Source organism: Rhinoraja longicauda, chromosome 11 (assembly GCF_053455715.1).
Source record: "Rhinoraja longicauda isolate Sanriku21f chromosome 11, sRhiLon1.1, whole genome shotgun sequence".
In the NCBI taxonomy this organism is placed as follows: domain Eukaryota; kingdom Metazoa; phylum Chordata; class Chondrichthyes; order Rajiformes; family Arhynchobatidae; genus Rhinoraja; species Rhinoraja longicauda.
In genome coordinates, this window is record NC_135963.1 from 22,361,578 (window position 1) to 22,378,895 (window position 17,318).

Genomic DNA, 17,318 nt, shown 5'->3' on the forward strand with positions numbered 1-17,318 from the left:
ATGTCATGGAGCTCCGCCTTTGAAATCAGTGGATTCCCATGTGTCATCTGCTCTCTGCAAGTTTAATGATAGAAGTTGGGCCGTCCTTGCTTCTGGAGTAGAGGAGACATAGGTTAAACAGCTTCCCATTTGTCCTGAAGATTAGCTCCACTCCAGTGGGAAACTTATTGATGTATGGCACATTACAAGAAGCAGGTATACCTTTCATTTCTATGTAGTAATAGAAATGGAACTTGTCTTTCAATGCCTTTCATCTATTTTATAAACTTCTATGCCGATGACTTTCTCTCTTGCATAACTATTTGCAATGAGGTAATTTCTAATATAGAAATAAAGGTAAGGCTAACAATATTTTATTAAAGTATAAATCAAATATATGATCACATGATTGAGCAGCAGAAGTGAGCCATTTGGCCCTCAAAAGAATGCATTTTTATTCAGCTCAAGGTTGATCTGATTATCACCTCAACTTTGTGGTCTCATTTACCTGCTGTAACTTAGTATACCATTAATCTTATTCTTGATCGATACTTCTCATCTTTGTTTTTAATTTACTTTCTGAGTATGCCATACTCAGGCACTCTAATCTCTCCAATTGAATAAATCCCTAACAAACTGTGCTGTTATGGTTCCTTCCACACCCCTCAATGTTCCTCACATAGTCCCATTTATAAACCATCTGAACCATTATACACTGTGCTTTAGAATTCTGACTCAAAACTTCTCCACTTTAATCTTTTCCTTTTTACAAGCCTCATACGTACCATTAAAGTCCCTTTTGTACAACTGCACTTCAATGAAGTTCCATGGGATGCTTTTCTACACTAAAATTGCTATTAAAGATAAGCTGTTATGATCACATAAGAAGATATTGCAAGTCCAGTAGTGAACACTTCAGCCTTTGCTGCAGGCCTCTCTAGGGTTCTACCTATTAAGCATGTCTGTTTGTGGCAAGATTGTCGTGTTGGCAATTGGAAAATTTGTTTTGAGATTGACAACTAGATAATAGTTTTGTGGATGAGTTACTTAATATAAAATATCTTAACACATGATGCAGGAATCAGACCTGATATGTAAATATATTTTCACTAATCTGATAACCATGAATTCTTGGACTGCTAAATAATAGTACGACTAAATCTTTATTAAGAAAGAGATTACATGTATATAAAAAAAGGTAGAATTGATTGCATTCTGCAAAATTATAATTCCCAATAAATTCTATCACTTTTTTTTATTCTAAGGTTATCAGACCATCACAAAATCTTGTCACAACATTTCTAATTGGCTTCAAAGTGATGAATTTCTGCACTGTTCTGGGGGGAGGAAAATCTGGCAGAATTTAACAGCATTTACACTTCACATTGAGGAACCTCCACGCTTTGATAGAAGTCCACTTTACTGCCTGACTGACCTTCCACCCCATTCAGATCGTTCACAACACTGAATGTATCTCAGCACCCATCAATCAAATCACAATATCATTGTTAAGCTCATAGGTTGAGACAAGGTAGTCTCAGTCTCATTTTTCTAGTTTTATTCTCCTTTTCAATTATAACGCCTCGTCTAATACCTTAAATATCTTGTATTTCTTCTATATATACATTTTTTTTTAAAGATCCACCCAAAACATGACCAAATGTGCCATTATGATATTAAGCATTTCTATAATTTCAACATTGTGTTTTAATTCTTATTCCCAAAGATAAACGTATTTTTTCCCAACAAATTAAAGATAATGTGGAAATGTTTCTGGGTGAAAAAGTAATCTCTCCCTGTGCTTATCGAGAATATCTTGTTTGTGAGTAATCTTATTTTAGAACTCGACCAAAAACTATTGCAATGTCATAATCTTTCAATCCCTACTTCCTAAGCATTGAAAAATAAAGTCAGTTGGTAGCATCTAGGCACTCTGCGAACCAATTATTGCCTGGGGAAACTGAACCTGCTCACAACAGTATTAAATAAACAAAGATTGTAAAGGACAAACTTGAGAACCATTATCCACTTGGCAAGTTTTGTTCATTTTATGATTAACAAGTTTATTTCTTTAATTGAAAATGGTTTATCTTTACTGCTGAATTCAATTACATCAAGCAAGAAACAAAAGTCTTGAATTAATATTTCACCTTATTATCTCAGGGAAGTGTCAAAGAAACTTCACAAATTACTATTTTTGAAGAGTTGTTGTCACTTTGGCAATGTGGTGAATAGTTACAAACAGCAAGATGACATACAGAACAAATGAAATGACTAACCTGTTTACGTGTCTTTATTTTTTGCTATTTTTCATTGAGAAAGGAATAAATTCATGTCTTAAAATTGAAAGCATTCCTTTTATGGCAAACTTTAAATTGAAGGAACATCTGTAATTGTAGGTGGTTAGGGTGATTTCTTTTTTACCAATTAGTGATCAAACATAGAGATTATTTTCATGGACACTACCTGGTAGATTAATAATTCACAAAGTAAATTTAATGTTAACGAATCTCGATAAAAAAATTGGGATCTTAAATATTTTGCCTGGAATCACCCAAATGTAGGAAGGATTCTATTCAAATTCACTCAAGGATTTAACAATATAATTCAAAATATCAACATGAATTAAAGTAAATGGTATGGAGAACATGCTTATAATTTAATCTATGGGTGTCAGATAATATTACTTCTAATTGCCTGGAAATTCAAGTGCTTAGCCCTGTTTATTGCAGTGCTACTTTTTCCAGAGTGAAAAGTGTCATTTCATGTTGGTGCACTAATTTCACTGGGTGCTTCCCAGCTTGAACTGCCCTTTTTGCTAAATCAATGTTTGGAGACTGCCAGTTGTTGGCCATTCCAAAGATTGCTAAGTTTCAACTGTATTTGAGACTATTTCTGCATTATTGGGCACTCCCAGGATGGCAACATTTTAATAAAACACACACAGTTGAAACTCCAAGGCCCCACCAATTGCACTAACACTGTGAAAGGCTCTCTGTTTAACGGCCTAATCACTTTCCTCACACCCTCCAATCTCCTCTCATCACAAGGCAACAATCTTAAACCAACTAAATGACATCCCTCCTCAGACCTAACTGGACCCTACACATACACAAACCTCTCCGTACCCAATGGTGTCTCAGACAGCCAAGCATTGGTTCAAAAACTCATGAATGAATACGAGTAAACATTATTTTGAAGAGGTCATTGATTCACCACATAACTGTCACAGATCTCTCTTTTATGGCATGTTAAATTCTAGATCTGTGCACATTTTTGCCCAGACGAGCTGACATGGCAAAGGGGAACTTATTTTTTTAATTTAGTTAACTAAATGACTGCCAACTAATTAAAACCACATGGACAACTAGTACAATTTATAGAGATGTTATTTATCAAATAATATTTTTTCCTACCCCATCTCCGTCCATTGCAAACTAACCCCCATGTATTCCTCCCCCCACCCCCCAACCAAAATCTGTTACTAAAATGTTTAGGTTTAATATTTCCAGGGTAATTGATATCACTTCTACAACTGAAAGGAGGAATGAACTGAATGAAGCAATAACATTTAGCTCTAATTTGTGAAGTAGAGAGCCAGCAAGAAATATTGCCTTGGAAATTGCTTGATTGGTCATTTCACATCATTTGGCAATAAACCAGACTTTATTTCCTCAATCCATAGATGGTACTATTCTCAATCCACAAGTTTAAAAAAAATAGGTTTGGGAATATCATGAGCTTACTGTTCAGTAGTCTGATTCCTTAATGGAATTTACAGTACGTTTGATTCTGAAAAAGGCATGTTATTCCAAGCCGTGTCACGACAAGTGATTAGGGGCGGCACAGCAGTAGAGGTGCTGCCTTACAACGCCAGAGACCCATGTTCAATCCTGACTACGAGTGCTGTTTGTACGAAGTTTGTACGTTCTCCCTATGACCACGTGGGTTTCCTCCCATATTTCAAAGATATGCAGATTTGTAGGTTAATTGACCAAGCACCTCCTCTCCCATCCTCTCCCATCCTATGGCAAAATCAGTGGTTCCCGTATTGGTCTCATCAGTCACCTCAGAACTTTGATCATTTGCTTCAACTCAATTCTCTTCAGTCCTGAGGGATCAGCTACATAGAAGATAAATTTTGATTAAAGTGTACTTTGATGTTTCAGGAAAGAGATTTATTAATCAAGTTTTTGCATTGTATTTTGTCAAAACTGTCACCTTTGTAATAACATTAATAATGTTCATCTAATGCTATAAAATTGTAACTTTACCAGTTTGTAATTGGTTTTCTTATTTTTATCAATAGCTCACAGGCATTGAGCAGTCCAAGGTAGATGGGAAACCGGCATTGCCAGAAGTCCTTCAGGTGAATAAAATTACATGTAGCATCAGACCTTGTTGTGACATGAATAATTTAACTATAATTTTGGTTTATCAGGGTAAGTTTCTTAACAATATTAATGTGTTGGACACTATTGAACTACCTGCCTTTTCAGGAGACCTTGTTCATTTCCATATGGTTACCAATTGATTTGGCATCCTCATTAGAAAAGACAAGGTTCAGTATTTCACTGATATTAATGTAGATTAGAATATGCAGACTAGCCCTTGTGTCTTGGTAAAATTGTAAATCATGTCAAGTATCGATTTTTTTTTTTGGCCTGAATTTTGCACTCAATGGCCAAGTAACAACATTTGCTACTGACCTCAATGAAAGCTGCCCATAAAGATCTGCTGATCTCTGGCATGAGCTTCCCCTTTCCTGAAGTCAATTGCTGTCAGCTGCCAATTCCAGAAGATCTATGGCATCCAGCAACAATGATGTCATTAACCTGAGCCAGTCATAACGAAGAATCAGAAAGTAAAAAGGAAGAATTTTTGCAAGCATATTACAGACTGGATTGTTTGCAAAAGTAGACAATAGCAGCTGACCTATCACAAAGATTTAAATAATTTCAAATTATCCGGGGTGGAAATAATCTGCACAAGTCAAGTGTGTTTTGTTACCTGCAGGTAGGTTGTTTCGTGCTAATTATGAATTTATGGAACAAGGCATACCATTTTCAAGCATTTTATTTTACAGCAGGAATAATTTATAAATATCTGAAGTTATTTTGTCATTTAATTGATTTCTAAAGATTAAGCTGGAGAAGGCTGCAGTTCAGTATAACCTGTCAACAAGTTGTGCTTGACCAGCGGTGTATTCTCCAGAAACCCGTGTTCGGTTCAGAGTGGAATGGAAGCAAATACTGAGAGTTTCACAATTATAACAAATCTGTGCCACAGATTTCACTTTGTCCATATTCAATCATCTCTTTGTAAAACTATAGGATAAATAAACTAATGGAAAGCCACGTTGTAAACTCCTATAATCCAATAGGGTGCTGCACAACATCCTAAATCCATAAATCATAAATTTATGATCATAAATCTATCGAAGATTTGTAAGTCATGGAACAGGCAAACTTATACCTTTTACGATATATGCCATGTGCAAAATTGTACCACAAAATTAAGCATTTTTAAAAAATAATTTATAATTTACAATATTATTTTATGCAAATTTTAAATGGTCTATCTTTACAGGAAGTTTAGACTCTCTTATATCATAGATGGGACTGTTCTTAAGTATCAATACTCTGGAAGGTGACAGTAATTTCTTGGGGGTTTTTCCCATTACCAATCATTTTCTTTGCTCTCTTTCTCCCTTGCACCCTCTTCCTTTAATACCAATAGAGTGTGGTGGACCCTTTGGGTCCAAATCTCTCCTGTGGGCCTCTCCTGGGGCAACCCTCCCCCAACTGACGATCCTGCGGCAACCCTCTCCAATTGAAGAAGCCTGTTGCCGGGTGGGGAGTGTCCCCTGGGGTCGTGGGCGGGCGAGGGGGGACAGGGAAGGGGAGAGGGTGCCACTCACTTCAGCCCTGTGCCGCCAGCGCTGCAGCCAGAGCGAGCCGTGGACCCAAAGCCTCTCCTGCATTGGTCTAGCACCCTCCCCTCCACCACTCCCCTGCCCCTCCCCCCCACCCCTTCCCCTCCCCCTACCCTATCCCCCCTCACCCTCCCCCCCACCCTCACTCTCCCCCTCCCTCCCTCCCCCACCACCGCCCCCACTCACCCATCCCAGCCCGTTCGGACCTGTTGGGTCCTGCACACGCGCGAATCCGGCGGCCAACTTACCTAAGTATCAGATGAATGGGACCCAACTATGCATCCCTCATAGGTCATCACTCGGGTGAGTCCCATTGTGACCCACTCTGAACATCGCAAGCAACCGGTTTTATAAGATACTTTTAAAACTTTAAAATCTCTCTAACTTTAAAAATATATGACCAATTTGAATGAAACTTGGGTGAAAGGGTCCCCAGGACAAAGGAGTAAGGTGATCCTAAAATTGTCACACTATCGTGTGAGGGGCACAAAAGTACAGTTATATGACAAGCATTGGCGGACAGTCAAACATCCCTCAAACAGTCAAACAGAGTTTTGGTAATATATATAGATAAAGAATGAGGATTTTCATATCTGTTCGGCTGCTGCTACCCAACAACCGCCTCATCCTGAATCTGGATTTTTCCATTACTTTCATGCTATTTTTCCTAATGTGCACTCCCATGACTCCTTTCCCAAATAAGTATTGACCATTCAAATGCCCGCCTTCGTGGTTTGTCCTTCTCCATTTACTCATTACCACTTGTTTTCAAAAATATGATCACAAATCTTTAAAAAAACAGACCCCGCTACTCTATGCTGCCCCAATGTGGCAAATTAAAAAGATAACGTTCACACAGCTTCACTAATGTCATGCAACTGTTGTGACATGGATTTGATCCTGACGAGTGGTGTCTGTGTGGAGTTTACATTATCTCTCTCTATCCCCAGTTTTCTCCTACACCCAAAAGATGTTATTGGTAGGTTAATTAGCTATTGGAAATATTACCCCTTCTATTGAAGGAAGGCAGGAGAATCGGAGGGGAGTTGATGAGCATGCTGGAGAAAATAGGTTGCCGGGAAATATGGAGGAACAAGAGTGATGGGAATGCTCTGAAAATGAATGTAGACTCGATGGGCCAAATAGCTGCCTCCTATGTCATAATAAATTAACTAAACTGAAAAATATTCAAGCAGCTGACAGCCAGCCTTACTACTGTACCATTTCTTGTTTCTACAACTATTTGTGGCTAATTACTGAGAAGATAAAAGGTCTCTGATTTCTATTAAAAATATATTATACCTGTGTCTAAGTTCAGTGGCCCATGTTGCAACTTTGGTTTTCTCTTTGATTCCAAGATGAAATTTTGATTCCATATGCTCTTCTTGAACACACTACTACTTTCATGGCATACTAATGCCGTCGAATGCTGAAAATTCATCCATTCCTTTGTTACCTCACGAGCAGACTGTCCTGAAGCTAACATGGCTGGCCTTATCTAGACTCTGCAGCTCTGGATCTTGTACAATGCAAAACCACTCTTGTACTAGCTTACTTTCACTGATTACCCAACAGCATTTTGTATATTTGAACTTCTACAACCTGTTATTGTCTTTCAAAATGTTGTCTTTCTCCATCTTTTTGTCCCCTGCTTTCTTTCTTTTGTCATTGATGGTTCAGACTTCAGTCGGGCACTACTGGAGACGGAAAAGACTGCAGATGTTGGAATCAGGTGCAAAAAAATAATTGCTGGAGGACTCAGCAGGTCAAGCAGCATCTGTGGTGGGAAATGGACAGTCAATGTTTCGAATGGAGATTCTTCTTTGGACTGGAATCACTTACATTAAACATTTCCTCTTCATATCTTTGTCTTCTCCTTTACTCAAGATGTTACCTATCAAACAATAATCTGTTTACTCTTCCTTCGTTTCATTAGGCTTTTGTTGGAAGAACAGAAATACTTCATGTTATTTAAATATTATATTTATATGTGATTCGGACAAGTTTTTGATAGAACGAAAGCTAAATAATTATCTCAAAGTACTGATTAAACTTCAATTGTTTTTATACCCTGGAACTACATTTAGTTTTGTATTCTCTATTCATATTTGTTTTGCTTCTTGTGTTTTTTAACAGATGGTTGATAACTGGATGAGAGAAAATGGTTTATTGGATCCCAAAGTCAATTCCATATTTGTAACGTGTGGAGATTGGGATTTAAAAACAATGTAAGGAATTTGAATTTATTATACAGGATTGTGAAGGGGGATTATTGATCTCTTTCTTTATTACCTTCTTTAGCAGAATAGGTACTCTAGACATAGCGTCAAAGAGTCAACAACGGGCTCAACCCTGTTTTGTGATACAAATATGCAGTTTTTGTAGCTTTTTATAATGTGAGACACATTTCTTGACTTCTATTTGGTGTCAGAAATACCTATTCACATTTATAAAAGTGTTGAATGCTATCTTTGCAGAGGTTAGATGTATCAGCACTGCAATTTTGTACCCAGAATCATATTTTGTACCCAGAATCAAAATTGAGCATTTCCTATGAGTTAAAAGCCCAAAAAAAGCTCTTGCTGCACTACAAACACTTTTACACTTGGATCAATTTCCTTTCCCATTGGATTTAACATTTGAATGGACCTAGATTTTAACATAGCTACTTGTCGCTTGTTAAAATTAACCTGTAACCATTATTAAGAAAGCATTAAAAAAAAATAATGGTGCATGATTAATAAAAATCTAGTCATAACATGAAGGTTCACATAATTATCTTTTCTGGCATGTGGTTGTTATTTATCTCAAGATTGATTAATTCCTAGCCACAATTGTTATTGGTTGATAATTATGAAGGGATAATGGAAGGTGTGGTGATGTTAGTCTGAACAATAACTGATATTTTCTTGAATTTATGGGATGGAAAGGCCAGCATTTAATGTCCATCCCTAATTACTCTTTGGAAGGAGTAGTTTGGCACTTTAGAGTTGCTGTAATCTGTTGTTAATCCTTAATAGTATTACATATCAAATCAATTTTTGCCTTTTCAAAAGATTGCAATTGTTGAAAAGGCAAAAAACTTGCCTGGAGAAATTTCTCCAGTGAAATATTCGGTGGATGTCCAAAATTATGCGACTAACCATACAGTATGTGACATTACTAGACTTAAAATTCTGCAAATCTGAATTTAGTTACTGTTTCATTACTCTTGGTTGAAGATTCATATCATACAAAACCACACATTTTTTTTAGATAAAAAGGACCTGATTACTAATAAATGAGATAATTACATGCATTTATGTTATAAATTCGGGACAGCATACTGGCTTTATAATGAAGCCGTTATTGTCAGATATTCAAATAACATAAATAGCCAAGAATTACATTATAGTCCAAAATTTGCTGATATAATGACAGCTTATGAATTGCATATGCCAATATTAATGTTCAGATAGGCCATTAACGTTGGGGAAGAGGAGAAGCCCATGAATTACAACTCTTCTCAGATGGCTAGCTGCTTTTCACTGCTCCACTGTTCTTCATAAAAAGAGAATGTCATCATTCTACATCACTGATAGAATACATAGACCAGATAAATTTGCCCTTTAATTAACGGTATATGTACTCTTTATTTTGCTGTCTGTTGTAGATGATGATGGTTACTGTACCCTTTTAGCCATGTCATAATTGTTATTAAATATCAATCAACTTCTTACACAGAGGACTCATAAATTGAGAAAGTGAATTGTTGGAGATTTATTTTGGGAATTGCATTTTTTTTTCCTTTGCTTTTTTAACCACCCCTTTATCTTGGTATAATCTTGCAGTTGCAATTTTCTTCAGCCTCGAAGATATTGACAATAGTTACAATTTCTAAAATAAATCAGCATAAACAGACGAGATGCATAAACATGAGATGCTTTGTCTCCTCCGTATGTTGCATCTCCCACCACAGTGCTCACACACATTAGGACACGTGTCCAGGATATTGAGGCCAACTGCAATAGCCTGCCTTAGCACCCAGCCTGATCATTTCAGCAGAGATTAAGATAAATCTAATTCCTGATTCTATTCTACTCAGACCCACATCAAATGATGTGTTTTTTGTAGAGCCATGTCAGGAGATTTATGCTTTAATATCCATTTTGCACTTTTCTCTTTTTTTGTTTTATTTTAAGTACCTATGCATTATCTGGTGCCAACATGAATCACATTGAAATCAAAAACATCTAATTGCAAACTGGCTCTAAAGGTAAATCATTCAGCTAATTGAAGTATAAACTCGGTAGAGAATGATAAGACCTTGAATGGTAGGATCATACTTCAACGATGAAAAAATTGCATTTTCATGCATTTGCATTTTCATGCAATGGTAAGATCTCGTCTTACCATTGCATGAAAATGCAATCACATGAAACGCAATTTTTTCATCGTAAGGGGAGGCATTAATACTAGATTATGCGGTTTACCTGTGACATAAGCTTTATCATAGAAACATAGAAAAATGTTTTATCAGGTCTTTATCATGTCTGCATAAAGGATGAAAAGGCCAACTTGGATTTTTTAAATGTTAGTAGTTGTTTGAATGTCATTTCCTTGATATGTGCTGGAGTCTGTGATTTTACTCTGTTTATCCATTGGAAGAGTTTTGTTCTTACTTTCTCTTTGATCTCTTAAAAAATGTTTTCAAGACTGTTCGTGGGAAGTTGTTGATTGACCTTATTTGCAAACCACTGTAGTACTTGTAATGGTGTTCTAATAAGTTAATTCTCTGAATTTGAAAGAATGGAACTATCTGCCAATATAGGAATTGGGTGACATAAAAGAAAAGTTGGAATTGATGTTGATGCTCTAGTCTTCTTGGAGGTATTGGTTAGAGGCATAGAAGGCATTACAAGAAAATATTTTGTGAATTACGATTGTGCATTCTATATGATAGGCAGTGCATTAAATAGCCATAGTGATTGCAGAGTCATAAGTGATAGGAGCAAAATTAGGCCATTTGTCCCATCAAGTCTACCCAGCCATTCAATCGTGGCTGATTTATCTCTCCCTCCTAACCCCGTTCTCCTGCCTTCTCCCCATAACGCCTGACACCCATATTAATGAAGAATCTATCTATCTCTGCCTTCTGTGGCAAAACATTCCATAGATTCACCACCCTCTGACTAAAGAAATTCCTCCTCCCTAAAGGAATGTCCTTTAATTCTGAGGCTATGACCTCTGGCCCTAGACTCTCCCACTAGTGGAAACATCTTCTCCACATTCACTATCCAAGCCTTAAGAGTGATACTGTTAATAGTCAATAGTCAATTTATTTGTCACATACACATAAATGTGCAGTGAAATGAACGATTACCCACAGTCCAACAATAAGACCAATAAAAATAAGCAATAAAAATATGCAATAACACACACAATCATAAACTAACACCAAACAAAAAGACACATCCATCACAGTGAGTCTCCTCCAATCACCTCCTCACTGTGATGGAAGGCCAGAATGTCTTTTCTCTTCCCCTGCCATCTTCTTCTGCGGTCAGGCTGTTGAACTTGTCACGTCAGGGTGGTCGTGGCTCCCGACATTGAAGCCCTCGCCGGGCAGAGAAAATCCCGCGGCCTATTCCAGGCCGCGCCGGACGGTGAAGGGTCCGCAGTGGGCCGACCCAAGCCCCGCGATTCGGGGCGGGCGAAGACGCTGCTGCTGCCGGAGCTCCCAATGTCGGCCTCCACCCAGGGGCCTGCGAGCTTCCGACGTCCACACGGCCCACAGCCAAAGAAGCCTCCGGAGACGAGTCGCAGCCGCTCCCGCAGACCACCACAGCCTCCGAAGGAAGCCAGTTCCGCAGATGGTGAGTCCGGTCCGGGGGCTCTGCGAACCAGAGCCCAGATGGTCCCAGCTGGAGGCCGCCAGCTCCAGGTGTTTGGCCGATGGTAGGCCGCAGCGGGAACGGAGACACGACCCAGAAAAAAGGTCGCGTCTCCGTTCGGAAGAGACAATTTTACAGTTCCCCCCCCCCCCCCCCCCACATAATACACAACCACAAAAAACACTACATCATATCTAAACACTACAATTAAGACAAAAAACAACAACAACAAACACAAAAGACAAACGGACTGCAGGCAAGCCGCAGCTGCTAGGGCAACGCAGGCACACAAGTGTGTAAAAAAGAACTGCAGATGCTGGTTTAAATCGAAGGTAGACACAAAATGCTGGAGTAACTCAGCGGGACAGGCAGCATCTCTGGAGAGAAGGAATGGCTGACGTTTCGGGTCTGAAGAAGGGTCTCGACCCGAAACGTCACCCATTCCTTCTCTCTGGAGATGCTGCCTGTCCCGCTGAGTTACTCCATCATTTTGTATCTACCTTGGTCCTAGATTGAGCGAGCTTCACGAGTGTTGTGACCAGAATTTCATTGTACACCAGATTTGGAGTTGTAAATGGTGGAGACGCCTTGAAAGGGTCAAGAGATAAGTTAATCACAGCAGAGTACTCCACATCTGTACTGCTTTTTAGTCATGATCATGGGACAGGTCAGGTAAGCTTCAGTTCAGTTATGCCACATCGTAAATCAACAAATAGGATTACTTACCTAATGTGTTTGTTACATTATTAGATTAACAATCTATAAATATAAATTCAAATCCCACAAGGACAATAGTGAAAATTAATTCAGTAGATATTGGTATCCCCAAAACAATGCTCCACCAATAGTGTAAATCAAATTTGTTTGGTAAAGCTTTGTAGATTATGGTTCTTAAAATAATATCTTATTTGCGTGATACCGGATAATACCAAACTTTTAAACATAATGTGGTATTTGTACTGAAAGGAAACTGAAATGGGATGGAAAAACTATTTAATTCAGTACTTAATTGTGGCCCAAACTAAATTGACATTACTTGCGTAATGGAAAGGGGGGAAAGAGAAATGATGATGGAGCATTTGTGTTTAGTCACAAGAAGGTGACTGAACTGTCAGCATGTGACAATTTCAAACCAATAGGGAGCTAAAGCATGTGAGGATGAATATATGAGGATCAACGATTTTCTGTCATGGATTAGACTTCAGCTAAAACTCGTAATTCACTTTCTTGGTTACTTTTCTTTAAAAAAAAACTTTGAATATCAGTCGACTGACAATCATTTCTAAATTAATACCCTCCTAATATTTCCCTAGGCTACATCAGGTCTTCAGTTATGAGTAGAATGGGCTGAAAGCCTCTAAGGTTAAAATGTAATTAGGCTTGTGTTTCACTTACAGACACAGATGAGATAAATACTGTTATTGGCAGGGGATCTTCCAAGTGTGTTTTGAAGTCTGTTGTGTTCCATTTAGCATCAAAACTTATTTTCCTCTCTGCCAACTCCTTCCCTGACCCAGCATCATTAGTAGTGGCACTTCATTTTGTCGGAGTTAAACATACCTTTCTCGCATTCCATCAGTAAACTGAGGGAAAACAAATTCAGTTTGCTCCTGTTAAATTTAAATCTTAATAACCTGTTTGTTAAAATGTGATGTTTCTGTAAATAATTGTGAGAAGTTTTCATTCTTTACATTTCATAGACATAATCTCCTATATATTTCACTTCTGTGAATGGAAGTTACCATATATGTCTAACTGTGTCCAGGAACTCAGAGGTGATAGTGCTGTTGACAGTCTCATACAATATTTATTGAGGCCTGGAAGTTGTCTATGTGACCTCTGGGTCATTTGGTTAACTGTCACACACTTGGATTTTAATGGAATCACTTGTCCAACTGTGCTGGAGATTTCAACATTATAACCACTAGAGTCCAACCAGTTTTCACCTTCAGCAACCAGAGTAACATGCTTTTGAGAGAGTGCCTTTAGAAAAGACATTAAATGCTCAAACCAATGTCTCCTTTCAAAATAAAGAGCTTGATGCCAGATTTCATTAGCACAGGATGACAGCTGTCATGGAGTCAAATTTTCTATTCTCAGAGTCCTTAATGCCAAAATTCCATTTCATGGGCACTGACATTTAGCACTGATGTGCTGCTCGCACACTTGTTACACTGCAGATGGAAATGGCAAAAAATGCTCTACTGTTTAGAAATGTATAAGTGCTTCACAACAAAATCTGTGCTCAGTCATCACCCAGAGAATGACCTTAAGGAACAATTGCATACACAAACATTAGATGGAAGTGACAGACAGATGAATTGGAAATGTTGACAGTGCAGGAAAGTGTGGTTGGATATGCTGCATTTTGGTGATATTCTTCAGATATTTTTCTCTGCTCTAGATTTTTAAGGGTCTTCTGGCCTTTGTCCTCCCAGCAGCTAGGAAATCTACTGCAAACCAAAAGTTGAACAGAAAAAAAATCAACACAATATTTTACCAGCCCCACATGTAATCGTAATTCAGGTGATGGTATAGTAAACATACAACATTGCTTAGGTTGTAATTTTCCATTTTGGTAAATAATAAATGTGTATCTCAATGCACTTTCAATTTCCAGCTGTTACATTCTGACTAATTTTCCATGAAAGTTAGAAAACAACAGGGTAGTGTCTTTTGCATTAGACATCAATTGTAAACCAGAATGGCACAAGATGATAAGGTATGAATATTAACATTATTTTACAGCTGACTATTGACCTCTGCTGCGGCAGTATTTAGCATTTTTTCAGCCAAAGGCTCGTTTTGCTTATTTGGAACAAGGTGGGCTGATTAAAACTTCTTAAAAATGGGAAAGATGCTAAGTGTTTCTTAAGGTAAAAATACCTTCACGTGGGACATTTGCACAAACAACGCTCATGCATTGTTGGCATTTGAATTGAATTTAAACTGGCTTGGAGACCTACCTTGCTGTAAAGTCATCACAAAATGCTGGAGTAACTCATCAGTGGCAGCATCTCTGGAGAGAAGGAATGGGTGACGTTTTGGGTCGAGACCCTTCAGACTGATGTCGGGGGGGGGGGGCGGGACAAAGAAAGGATATAGGTGGAGACAGGAAGACAGTGAGAGAACTGGGAAGGGGGAGGGGAAGAGAGAGACAGAGGAACTATCTAAAGTTAGAGAAGTCAATGTTCATACCACTGGGCTGTAAGCTGCCTAAGCGAAATATAAGGTGCTGTTCCTCCAATTTCCGGTGGGCCTCACTATGACACTGGAGGTCAGACTGGGAGTGGGAGTTGAAGTGCTCAGCCACCGGGAGATCAGGTTGGTTAAGGCGGACTGAGCGAAGGTGTTGAACAAAACGATCGCCGAGCCTGCACTTGGTCTCGCCAATGTAGAGAAGTTGACATCTGGAACAGCAGATACAATAGATGAGGTTGGAGGACGTGCAGGTGAACCTCTGTCTCACCTGGAAAGGGTCCTTGGATGGAGTCCTTGGATGGAGTCGAGGGGGGAGATAAAGGGACAGGTGTTGCATCTCCTGCAGTTGCAGGGGAAAGTGCCTGGGGAAGGGGTGGTTTGGGTAGGAAGGGACGAGAGGACCAGGGAGTAACGGAGGGAACGGTCTCAGCGGAATGCAGAAAGGGGAGGAGATGGGAAGATGTGGCCAGTAGTGGGATCCCGTCGGAGGTGACGGAAATGTTGGAGGATAATTTGTTGGATACGCTGGCTGATGGGGTGGAAGGTGAGGACAAGGGGGATTCTGTCCTTGTTACGAATGGGGGGAGGGGGAGCAAGAGCGGATTACGAATGGGGGAAGTGGGAGCAAGAGTGGATTACGAATGGGGGGAGGGGGAGCAAGAGCGGAAGTCATATTCTTTGTGTTTGCATTTCAATACAACTTGAGTTTTCGCCTTGCATGTAATGTAATGGAAAAAAAAAAGCATGCTAACGTTAACACATTAAAGGAACGGGAGTTGCTCATTTAGCCCTCTGAGCCCTGCTCCTCTAGTCAATTAGATACATGTGCTTCACTTCTCACGTTGAATGCTGCTCCTTTGATAAGGTAAATAAAATGATTTATTATTTATTTTGGGAAACCTGCTCTTGGGTTTCATTTGTCTGAGGCACAGGAGATCAATTGTCGCATGTTAGCTGCCATTTGCTTTGATACATTAGCTTGGTACAAGCTAAAGCACCAATTCTTGTGGCAATTGGCAGACAGGCACCACCAGGATTTAATTTTTCCATTGTCAGTATGCTGCCACCCTGCAACATTATCCATGGACACATTAAATTCTTTCTCTTTGATAATCTCCATTTATCTGTTTACCACCCATCTGAACTTCATTCGCGAGTAGTAGCTCTACTCAATAACCCAAAGTATGTAGTCTCTTTTTGCTCTGGTTTATTTCACTCGCATGTTTAAACTGTAATGTTGTATTTGTAATGTTTTAACGTTTAATGCTTTATTCTTAATGTTTGTGTTGTTACTTGCTAGCGGAGCACCAAGGCACCAAGGCACATTCCTTGTATGTGTACATACTTGGCCAATAAACTTATTCATTCAATCATTCATAAACTTATTCATAACTGAAAATGTCAACTCACTTTTCCAAATATTACTTAATTTCTCGAGATTAGGATTGTATAGAATAGCCATTCGGATGTGTGAAACATGTCTTGAGTGGAATAAAAGGGTCATTAACCTGAAAAAAAATTCTCTGCAGATGCTTTCTCTGTAAAATTCCTTGAGCATTTCTACCATTTTCTATCTTTATTGCTGATTTACAGCATCTGCAGCATTTTAATTTTATATCTTTGCATGTTGAGCTGTTTCGAAATTATCAAATGTGTCTGGTAAACAATGAATTGCAAGCCCCTTATCGATGCAGTTCCTTTGCATTAAGTGAGGCAGATCAAATTTAGATGAGCTGTTCCTGCATTTGAATTGATAGCTGAAAATACATTACATAACATGAGCATTTGTAAAGCTTTTGTATATAAATTGTTAATTTTTCTTATGCTAGTCAAAAAATAGATCAAAAAAGAACTTTTTTTTTGCTCTACTTATTGACTGGCATGAGAATAGAAAATTGAAACTTTGTGTTTCTAAATTTTATATCGTGATCCCCACAAAAGGTATTCTGGCATTGAAAGGTATCATAGCAATAGAAATTTATTATCCTGATTTCAGAAAAAAACAGTACACAAATGTAACACACATATTTTATCATCTTTATGTCAGTCAAATATTATTTAATACATACTGAGGAAATCATTGCTGTAACTAAAGTATAACAGTTAAAACAAAATAAAACAAGGTTAGCAATAATTTTTTATACTTGGGTTTAAATCATGAAACAAAAAGGGTAATCATTTTAATTTTATACCAGTAGGTCTCTGAGGCATGTAGTGATACAGTCTCAGACACAGACTTACCACCACATCATCCCCCCCCCCCTTACCCATGGCTTGATAGCTCTAATGAAAATGTGTTTGGCAGCCTTTGTCCGGTTCCCAGGAGCAAT

General features: G+C 38.5%; 1 protein-coding gene across 1 annotated transcript in view; it reads left to right on the forward strand.

The window, feature by feature from the left end:
* The window catches only part of LOC144598366 (ERI1 exoribonuclease 3-like), a 272,324-nt gene that overhangs the window by 35,603 nt on the left and 219,403 nt on the right, over positions 1 to 17,318 (forward strand). The window contains exons 4-5 of the mRNA XM_078408446.1: positions 4,289 to 4,348; positions 8,051 to 8,142. Of these exons, the coding sequence (XP_078264572.1) occupies positions 4,289 to 4,348; positions 8,051 to 8,142 (152 nt within the window). The remainder of the gene's footprint in view (positions 1 to 4,288; positions 4,349 to 8,050; positions 8,143 to 17,318) is intronic.